General features: G+C 39.3%; 2 protein-coding genes across 2 annotated transcripts in view; one reads left to right on the forward strand and one right to left on the reverse strand.

The window, feature by feature from the left end:
• LOC131891943 (small ribosomal subunit protein uS11A) overlaps nt 1-10,952 on the reverse strand; it is a 104,569-nt gene extending 93,617 nt beyond the window's left edge. Inside the window, exon 1 of the mRNA XM_059241648.1 lies at nt 10,942-10,952. The gene's annotated coding sequence lies outside the window, so the exon portion shown is untranslated. The remainder of the gene's footprint in view (nt 1-10,941) is intronic.
• On the forward strand, nt 5,077-7,789 carry LOC131891942 (uncharacterized). The gene is made up of 6 exons (XM_059241644.1): nt 5,077-5,096; nt 5,698-5,812; nt 6,143-6,262; nt 6,342-6,485; nt 7,264-7,406; nt 7,477-7,789. The coding sequence occupies exons 2-5, from the start codon at nt 5,726-5,728 to the stop codon at nt 7,390-7,392; spliced, it is 480 nt and encodes a 159-aa protein (XP_059097627.1). The 5' UTR covers nt 5,077-5,096; nt 5,698-5,725; the 3' UTR covers nt 7,393-7,406; nt 7,477-7,789.
• Nucleotides 10,953-11,197: the final 245 nt, after the last annotated feature.

Raw genomic sequence — 11,197 nt, forward strand, 5'->3', positions numbered from 1 at the left:
CTGCTCAGAGACTTGTGAAAGGGAATTTTTGATATCGCATATTGTTCCCAAGTCTCTGGCGCTTTTTGAGCATTTGACTCCTCAGCTCTTGATGGTATGAGGTAAACCTGTGGGCCTTGAGTCCTCCTCTCGTCTTTTGCACCGACGAGGGCTACTGACTGATATCACTGTTGGAACTATTTTATCTACTTACAACCATAAAAAATCCATTTCTTGTCGAAGGATTAAAAAAGGAACGTCCACTATTCGAGGCGTCAGCTGACCCTAAAAAATCCACTAATTTAATAATTGCATCAATGGCAACGGTACAATGCTTAAACAAGTGAAAGCATGTATGAACCTAACTGTACCTTGAGCAAGCAGAATAAAATTGAATGTCAAAGTCGCTCAAAATGATGCCAGATTTGTAATTTTAAACGAGCCACTTTTTCAAAAGAAAAGAAAACGGTAGATGGCGATAACTCCGGACTTTGACGACGCCAACTTGAAAACGTCTGTAGAATTTGTCATGCATTGTGCAAAGATCAGAATCTTTTTTTGATGACAATGTTATGGTTTCCAAAACGGTATGTTTTTCTTCAAATATTCTAACGCTCTTTGTAGGTATATTTGTAGGATTCAAAAGACATTCGGTCAAAAGACTATCATTAGACTTGAAAAAAAACTTTTTAGCTTTTTGGGCCCTTTTGGCAGAACTAATTTCACAACCAAATGTCTAGTTCTTTCATATTTTCCATTTTCCCCCTTTCTCATTCTTTTTTCCACTTTTTTATACTATTTGTCACGTTTTAGGGTATTTTTCCCCCTTTTATTGTCATTTGGGTCCTCAGCTGCTTCCCTCTTGACTTGTCTATTTTGTTTGGGACCTTTTTATTCACTTTTGTGCAGCATTAAGAGCACAGCAAGGATGAAATCTTTTGCTAGAACCTTATTGCAACGTTCTGTTTTGGCTTGGGATCTCACTTGTTTTATCAACCGTTGCAAACAATATAAAGCCCGGGTTATAGGAATTCTTATTAAAAAGTCCAAATTCAGCTTAAAGGAGGCTACAACAACAACACCTACACACTCACCAGGGCTATTTGAGGGGATCAAATTAATTATGAAGGAGCCCGAGTTTGTTTGGTTATTTGTATAAATGTACATAAGTTGATTGATTTCTTTGTTTGTTACGAAACCAGATGGCAGCACTCTCGCTTGATCTGGCATTTCGTAATGGATGTCCCAAATTCGAAATATTCCCTGTCCTATCACAACCCATATTAATTAACGTTTTCAAGGTGAAAAGAAATCATGATAGCCTGGCCGCGATGGCGCTTTTCTGATGGTGCTGTTGTCCCGCCATCTAAGAGTCAAGCTCTGAGTTAAAGAAAGTGGCAGTTTAAATCTACATAGANCAAGACGAAAGAAGCCAAAAGAGAAAGCGGGAAGTCTGCTCTCTGCCCCCCTCCCCCCTAGGACCCTAATGTCTGGATTGCTACATAAATCCAAAAAAAAAAAATGATATGTCAAAGGCATCAATGGCAATGTCCTAATGCCGAAACAAGTGAAAGAATATGCTGGCTTAACCATCTCTTGTCGCAATATACGGAATTGAATACCAAATTCATTCGAAAAGATGCCAAATTTGTAATTTTAAATGATCTACCTTGGAATGGTAGATGGCAATAGCTTCACAAGCTGATGACACCAACCTGGCAGCCCTCATTCTTACATTAATAGTGCTGAGGTGAGTCCGGACTCGAGTCTTTTAATAGATTTTGGAGAAGGACTCGAGTCAAAAAAAAAAATATTCATCATTTTCTTAGAATCTTGCAAGACGAGTTCTTTTTACCAGAACTGACTATAGTAAAAGACTCGAGTCCGGTAATTGGTCAAAAACTCTCGAACTCGCCCCATCACTATACCTTAAACTAGAAAATAACCGCAGGCTTGGTTATTACAGTTGTTAAATATACACCACGGTTGCTAACGTGCAAAAAGTTGTTGGTTGTTCCGGGAATGACAATTGAGCTCTAGTTTACAGCTGCTGAGATTGTAATCTCCAACAGCTGCAGATGCAAGGTTCAATGAATGTCAGTATATTTATGTAATATTTGATCAAGCAACGAATTTGAAGTTGACAGATTTGGCTAGCCCCCGAACATAGGGTTGTTTTAGAGTATTGGGCAAAGACGTTCCCAAGTCTGATTTATAATATGCTATTTGATTCTCCTTATTTCCTACATGCTTGAAAGGGATACAAATTGGCCAATACAGATGATATTTTGGAAAAAATCTTTGGCGAACACATACGCTTTTGTCCTAAAAATAGAAGCTCCATGACACAGACAGGCTGCTCGTTAAATGAATCAGACAAATGAATCGATAGCGAACTTTTTCAGCCCAAACCGGAGAAATATTGCTTGCTTTTTCTTTACTTTCCACTCGTATCAATTTACTCTCGAGTCATAATGAATTGTACGTTAAAGCATCACTTTTGCAGATGAAAGGCCTACACCTAGGAAAACTGTTTGTACTCATTCTTGGAAAGGAATCACTCTTGGTTCGGCACTGAATAAATACAGAGATTGAGAAAGAAAGAAAGAAAGAAAGAAAGAAAAAGAGAGAGTGAACCGTGCAACAAATCGAACGTGCTCGAAGAACACGAGGCAAACTTTCATAGCCTACTTCCAAATGTCAGATCGTCTGTCTACGTTCCCCAGCAGTTCTTTCCGCACATTATTAGATCACTTCGTAATTTTGGACGAACTTCAGAAGTAAAGCTTGTGAAGCTCTCCATGTTAAGCTTTAGTAGAATCATCGATAGCCCCTTAACAACTGAGTTCCGATACTACAATGGATCAGGGAGGGACTTGGGGATTAAGGATGTACTGTATTGGGTATTCCAAACCTCGTGGATTTGTTCAAGGAACATTTGTATACAAATCGGAGACGTCTGAGGCCACCTTGAGCAGGCCAAATGGAGATTCTTTTCTTTTTCCCTCTCTTCGTCTTGAAAAGCGTGAACTTTCCCACAAATAATTCTCTGGTGAATTCCTTCAGGATCGCCAAGCAGCGTCTTCGCCAAAGGTTATTTTCAACACGAATCATCGTCAAGGATCGCATGGAAAACAAACAAGAGCTTCAGTATAACCGAGGGAAGGATACGATTCGAATAATTGAATCGATTGCCATTGCCATTTTAAAAGACGGTGAATATGTAGGTATACAGTCAAAGATTGCGTTTTTTAACCCTGTTTGGCATTGGCAACCTTTCCAATGCTGTCTTCTGCTCTCGGCAAGTCCTTGGTGGCCTTTGAAAAGACCTGTAGTCACATTGCAGTTCCCTACCTTGGACTTCTTGTCGAAAAATAAACACTTTTTGAAAGTACGTCCACGTAGTACATCTTTTTTGTAAAGATTAAAGCAACTAATGGTCAGTGGCTAAAAGTAGGGAAAATATTCTTGAACGTGTTAAGAAACTATGGACATTTAGCTTTTTGCTTTTTATCAATAGAAAAATTAGACCCCCTTGACAAGCATATCCTGGAAGCATAAATTGTCCAAGATATTTGATAGTTTTTTGGATTTTAAATATCAACATTGAATGCTGATAATCTGATCACTTTATGACTTTTTAAAAAATGATTTTTTTTAATTTGATTGATCAAGACCCCTCAATTGAAGGCGAAAGAACCAACTGATGACTAGATGGTGTAAATAGTGTAATTGTAACGAGTAAAGGAACAAAACCACACTCTATTGTCAGGTCTAGAAATTGTGAAGCTTTTACGGCAATCTCTCCAAAAAAAATGCAAAAACTGTGAGATTTCGAAACATTGGAATGGCAAATAATAGAAATGATGAATTTTTTATCAACGTATTTTGGATGAGAAACACCAGGGCTAAAATTTGTGCTTGCTTTTAGAGACTTTTCGAATGTTTACATCTCTGCAATTAAATATAATAGGAGCACCAAACCTCAGTCAGAACAACGTTAGTTGGCAAGAAATATTTGTTTCTTTAGACATTTTATAAATATTTCTGTATTGTTATACCAACCCTTCAGCATTTTTTATCATTTTACGACAAAAAACACAAAGTTTCATGTTTTTGGCAAAGAAATACCCCTTTTAATTTCATTATAATCAAAGCATGTGTAACTAGTAACGCCAGTACATTTCTTATTCGGAATTGTTTTGTTACCTATTAATCGCTTTGTCCAATGGGATGGGAAACCAAGTCTTGCAGTGATTTCAATTACTTCTTATAACCATTTATGTCATCCATTTGTCTTAAATATCTCCTCGCAAGTTAGTTTTGAACAGAAACCGGAAACTGCAGTCCAACCAATGGATTAGAATCATCAATATTTGATTGAACGATGAGCCTTTGTTGCACGCTGACAAATCCCCTATAGAGCGTTAAAAAAACTCTTTCAACCATCTCTATTTTCAAGATTTTACTGATTTTACTTTCAAAATCCAGATTTGTCTCCCAATAGTGATCTACTATAAGAATTCCATCTGCATCGATATGCAAACCGTAAATCCTGGCAAAACAGAATAGGTGTCTTTCTAAAAGCAGTCTGCTTCTCCTTAGAAACAAACAAACCCACTCGTGGATGATTCCTTGGACGGAGCAAGAAGTCCCCAGTTGATACACCAAAAACTCAGACGGTCCAGGATTTTCCAAAAGAGCATTCTCGAAGCCTTGATCTCTCTTTCACTCCATTGCTCCAAGCATGGATCACATTCCAGGAAAGCCGTCCCCTTCGTAGTACTACGATTGTACGCCTTGATCAGCATGTGGGTGTGTACTGTGTAGGCTCAGATCCGATAATAGACAGGGGGGTTGGAGGCCAGATCCACAGAGCCTGGAGAGCCTGGCTGGAGAGCCTGGCTGGAGAGCCTGGTGATTCACTTGAGGCATCGGACAGTCCTTGGAGGAAGATTTGAAGCGTCTTCCCCATTGAGTCCCAACCTCAGTTGTGTTTAAGGTCTCGACAGACGATCTTCGACAAAGTGGGAGCACATCCTTCCAACAGGAGAGCAACCTAGACTCAAAAAGTCCAACTTACATCTCTCTGAACAGGTATACTTGGTACTTGCAAGGTACAACTTGAGTTTAACTCTCATGGATTGTTTATTGGTCACTTTGAGGATGAATTATTTGTAATTAAAAACTCTGACTAAAATTAGCTCTTATCCATACTACAAGCACCTTCATATTGGGTCACTCTCACTGAGAGTCCGTGAGACTATATTTTTACCATTTCTGAAAAGTCTATCTAGTCTTAGTCACCAAAAGAAGCTCAAAATCAAAGTTTGCCAAAAAGATACCATTTTCGCGCACCGTTGGGCACATTCAATTTGGTGAGCTTGATTAAACATAACAGTTTAGTCTTGGTTGTCTAGGAGCAAAAATTTGCGCTTAAATTTGTTACTTGACTTAGTGCGACCTAGTCCACTTGTTTTAAGTACTTGAGCAAACACACTTGTAGTTTAATGCAAAATGCTCTATGAAGTTCACCTTGGGATGCATGGAAAAGAGGGGTTAAAGACATTGAGTTTGATAATAATAAAATTAGAGAAAAAGCAGTTGGGAACTATTCCAGCTCACTAGGCTTGAAATCAAGGATCTGGAGAGGGACTCCAAGGACGTGGGACCTGAGCCAATAACGGCTAAAACGTTTCACCTCATGTCCTCTTTCAGGTCCCCAGACTCAAATATCACCAACGCAATGGAGGGAATGACCGAGACCATGGACTCCAAGTCCTTCGGTGGCATCTGCCCTGTCAAGGATGGCAAGAAATACAAGCTTCAACAGGTAAGCTTTTCATTCTTAATTCAGCTATCCAGTGAGAAAGCGAGACCTAAAACCCGTTGAGTCACTTCAATAGCCATTTCGGACCACTCAATTGATTTTCCCCGGGTCTCGCGGTCGCCTTGACAAGAACGATCAAGCCCGCGTTCAAAAGGGCGACACTGAAGAGCTCATGGAACCGCATATTGAGAAACAGGTCCATCTATTTGTGTACTAGAGCCCATGACTCACTAACAGGACTAGTAGAGGGTTGAGTTGCGGAAGCAGGGTGTCCATTTGTGCTGAATTGTATATGATGAAGAGATCTCACATCCAGGTGTGATTGCATTCCAGCCATTCAGGACTACACAACTCATTTTTGCCGGTTCAAAGGCCATCTTGGACAAGAACGACATTGCTAAAGTGCAACGTGGCGACACTGACGAAATCATTTCCGAACCCATTGAGAAACAGGTACGAGTGCTGGGAATTTGATTCCTGACGTCAACACGAGATGGCGTTGTAAGCGGCGCGTTTCCTTTCGTACTTTTAGCCGTTCAGGACAGCCCCATTGTTGGGTCCATCTCTTCGGTCCATCAATGATGTGAAGGCCAACTTCAACGATGAGTCCAACTTTGAGTCTGCCGTCCCTCCTCTATTTGAGGCCACGGAGGTGGAAGAGGCCCTTGAGAAACAGGTGATGAGCAACTCAACCCTCTTCCAATTTGGCAAATTGTCTTTTGGTTAATACTAGGGCTTGGCAAATGAAGTTTGAACTTCAGTTGGAATATATTTATGTTTTTGATATTTGACTTTTTAATCAATTAAAACAATTCCATATGTTTTGGCGAACAATTTTCCCCCCATTTGTCCAATGTTCAGCGTTTCACCCCATTTGCCATAATGACATCATTATCAAACAGGATTTATACGAATATTGGAAACAAAACATGACTTCAAACGCGATCAATTTGCTAACATTGATTTGCAAAATCCTCAGACAAAAGTAGCGTGAATATTGATTGGCATCTGAACAAAAAAAAAAAAATATCATGGCTTCTTTAACATTGCATTTACCACCAAAAAATTGTAAGAAATTTGTGTTTCCTTTTAAAGTATTGCTGAGGACTTTCCCCTGCCAAAGTTGTGATTGACTAGCTTCACTGTTCAGAAGATCTCTTTATGTCAAGCCCTTTTTAGTTATAACCAGTGAGTGATAACCCTTGTTTTTTGTCCCATTTTTGTTTTGGACTTTTCTGCTTATTCGATATCATTCAAAAAGAAGTTACTGGCAAGTTCTAAGTTTATCAAGTCTTCCATTTGATTAGACTGTCCAAAGCATCTTCTGTAAGAGCAATGTGATTGAAAACTATTAACCCCTGTTTGCCAAATACAGTACCTCATTGGTTGGAATGCTTTTGATAGCTGTTTCTTAATGTACAAGAATTTTTACTGACGTTGATCTTCCATTACAGCCGTTCCGGACTTTGTCCATCATTCATCCGGAGCCCAGGGCTCTGAAGGACATCAAGACCAAACTCCAGAAGAAGATCAAGTACGAGCACGCTGCTCCGTCGTTGTTCGACTATGTACCAAGCTATTGAAGCGCCATCTCGTAGTGAGTATCTGAGGATAGATCTTTGCCATGGTTTGATACTCGGCTCACTTGAAATGACGTTCGATTCCAGGCTTCGAAGATATGTACAAGCTTTCTCAGCCACTGCCCTGATGACATCTCTAGTTTGTGGAGGGCGTTCAAGACCAACTTGCAAATCTTATAACTTGATAAGTGATGACCCAAACGTTTCTTTTTCTCCCCAAATATCATTTTGCCCATTATGATGCTCTGTTTCTGTATTGTATTCAAAGTTTTTTTTCCTCCTTTCTTTCCAAAACACCCAGTTCACTAACCCCAGTAAACTCCCACTCAATTCCTTGGCTGTATATTGACGTGCACTTGAGATTGGACAAAGAAATAAATGGCAGACAATTTGAAAAGAACTGAATCAATCACTTAGCTTCACTAGATATTAAAATCAGATAGAAGAACTGAAAGTTATTTGGACTTGGAGTCTACCTTATGACGTTGTTTTCATCGAAAATCAGGTAGATGATATGAGGCTAGAGCATAATCTTCAGAGTGCGGAAAGATATGGCTTTCAAACGCAAAATATTTCTACTTCCAGAATGACAATTTAAGTTTGGAAAGCCACAAATGGTCGTTTCAGCACAATTCAAAGATAAGTCCGATCTGCGCTTTCGTATTGATGGCGATAATCTAAAACTCTCTAAGATGCACATTGACAAAACCCGTTTTACCCGTTTTACAAATTTGTTGCTTAGCTTTATTAGTTCATCTTTGTTTTAGGGGTTTAGCCTTCTAGGTAACTTTTCAAATGTGATAATCAAACTTGATTAAAAAACAAAACAAAACAAAAATACTGCTTTTTTGTCAAAGTATTTGTCCATCTGGATTAGGTACTGACCATTTTCAGGGGTTTTGCGAACGTTTACAGGGAATGGAAATCCCCGCTGTTCGAGGGTCAGAAATCTATTTTTAGGTTTTATTGAGTTTTAACTATTTTGGCTATTTTGGGGAAAACGTTTCTTTCACGAATTGTCATCATAGAATAATCTTAAACCGAGGACTTTTGTCATGTTTATACGGGAATAATAATGTGCGGGAAGATATTCAGGGTTACTTTGGTTGTGTCTGACAATGCTTGCCCCCGCTCAAAGCTTTGTTTGACCTTGGACCCCAAGCTTTCATTAAGAGGAAGTGTTGAACACATACAGTAATGCTACACTGCAAATGACTTTATTTAAGCCCAAAGCCGAGTGGAAACCTAGTAACAATTTACCAAATAATTCCCCAAAGCAATGTTCGAAAATGCAAGTGAGCACAATCTTGATGCCAGAACAAAAGCTAAGGGCTTGCTCAAGACTGATAAGATGCCGAGGGAAATGGATGAGCCTTTGGTGTCCATTCTTGAACCATTGAGGAGTGAAGAACTTCTTGCAAGAACGGTGAATCCCTTTGACTTCTGTAATACCAGATCTTCTTCGCCCTTGGTCTGGTCTGTTGCAGTCTTCAGGTGGCCAAAAGTCAGAGGGTTGCCAATCTCCATTAGACTAAAATTGGATCATTCATGGTACTGTGTTAGATTTTCAATAGTCCATTTGGATGAAAATATCTTTTGAGGGTGGGGAAGGATTTTCAGAAGGCTTTGTACAAAGAGTGGCCCTTAATTTCTTTCCACCTGTACAGTACAGTTCCTTATGACATCTTGGACCATGATTTTAGGATGCTTCAATATATGAAATTAACTCAGAAGTCATACATATGTGCCTTCATTAACACTCAATTTTTTTGTTAAGGTAAAGGCAAGACTATATTTTTGAGTCCAAAGAGCAAGAAGATCGTGAAAAACAATTATCAAGCAAGTCTTGCCTCCAAAACCACGATACAACATGAATAACCATTTAGATCAAACATTTTTTTCGCCTTTTTTAACTTACTTTAACGTTTTCGCAACTGATTTTGGCAGATTTTCATAACCTAAAGAAACATTTTGACCAAAACCACAAACTGGTTTTCCGATCACTAGAGATAACAAATTTCTACATGTTATCTAACTTTATCCACTCTTACAATATTTGATCTACCAGAGAATTTCAGTTGGCTAGCAAGCCTTTGAATTTAGGGTTGCTTGATGAGGAATTAAATCAGAGACTTGTTCAAATCTAACTTAAATAATTCAATTAGATCATATCTTTCAAAGTTTCAACGAATATTTGTGGAGAGTAAATTGCACAATGAAGGAGCCCGAGAAAGAGTAGAAGAGGCCTTCATTGTTCTGATTCACCTGGATTTATGAGGGCTTGAAGGTGCTCTCAAAACGCACATATTAAGTATAGGGCCCCTTATGTGCAACGTCAGACTGCCAAAAAGAAAAAAAGATATGCTTTCATGGCATATCACTAGTAGTTTTATCAATTCACCGTGCCTCTTCCTATCTCTTCCGCACATTATGTGACTGGGGTCACTAATGATATATAAGATTTTGATAGAGTTAGGCGAAAACAACACAAACACATTATAATTGAGGAGACGTGGTGTAGTGGTTAGCGCTGTGTCCTTATACGAGAGATGTCCCCGGTTCGAATCTCCTCCCCGACCTTTCCCAAGGAAACTGTTAGACGCTGTCCCTGCCCACAGACGGAGAACCAAACTGATGCTGACTACGACACTCCCTATCGGAAAAAGTGTAAGGACGATGTGATGGCTGGCTTCACTGGCCGAGCGAGGCCTATCCATCCAACCCTAGCACCCAAACACAAAATTGAATGAATAAAAATCGGCGCTTCATTTTCTAAGGCTGACTCACAAAGCGCCCTCTCAAGTGCAGAACGTAAACCATATTTCCTGTAGCGTGAGGCGATTATATGCAATTAAAACGTACGGTATTTAAGTGCCTTATTTACCTTCTTTGAACATTGTAGCATAGAGGAAGCAAGGCTTGGGGAATACCTGCAAATGCGAGCGAACCAAGGCCTTAGGTAGACCCATTTTAGGAGCGAATGGGCAGCAGCTGAATGATTGTTAATCGGTTAGGTATGGTTTCTGATTGCAGAGCCACTGTCTTCAATCAGTTGGAGTCGCTCTGTTACATGGTTATCGATTCATCTACAGTAGACTCATTTTTGTGTTTTTGTTCAATGATTTTACAGTCTCAATCTCTCTTTTCTATACCAATTGCAATGCAAGAGCTCTCTCATTCCTGATATGTTCTGATTGAAACATGCTTGGACCAATTCGACTTTCTGCAAACCTGCCGAGCTAATTGGAGCCCAAATTAGAAAAGCATTAGCAACACGTGGCTGGAAAATCGGGTTGTACAGAGTTATGGCGCATACTTAATGTGACACATATTGTGGTCACATTCGGCTTTCACATGACATATTCTCGACCACTTTGCCACATATTTGAGTAGGAACCTGCTCCAAGTTTCTGCGATATGTGAAACAATTCGACGTCGATATCATCGTCAAACGCAAAATTGAACGTGACCAAACTAAGTTAATTGTAACGAGCACTTCTTTTACAATCAACTATCCTTCTGGGTTCAATTAGTTAATGAATGAGTAAAAACCCGAGTTCAAATAGGACACAAAAAACAATAAAATTTGATGATTGTGTTAAAAATTTGAGATAACACATCTTATGAGAACTTTCGTTATGTCAGATACGGCCTCCCTGACGGGCGACGAGTGACGAGCAGTGAATCTATTACAATTTGGTGTAGAAAGCGTACGATTGTCCCTCATATCTGAAATGATTAATTTTAGCAAGGAAATCACGTAATCTTGTGGCCCACTTTCAACTCTAAAATGAATGCTAGATAAGTT

Source organism: Tigriopus californicus, chromosome 12 (genome assembly GCF_007210705.1).
Source record: "Tigriopus californicus strain San Diego chromosome 12, Tcal_SD_v2.1, whole genome shotgun sequence".
NCBI lineage: Eukaryota > Metazoa > Arthropoda > Copepoda > Harpacticoida > Harpacticidae > Tigriopus > Tigriopus californicus.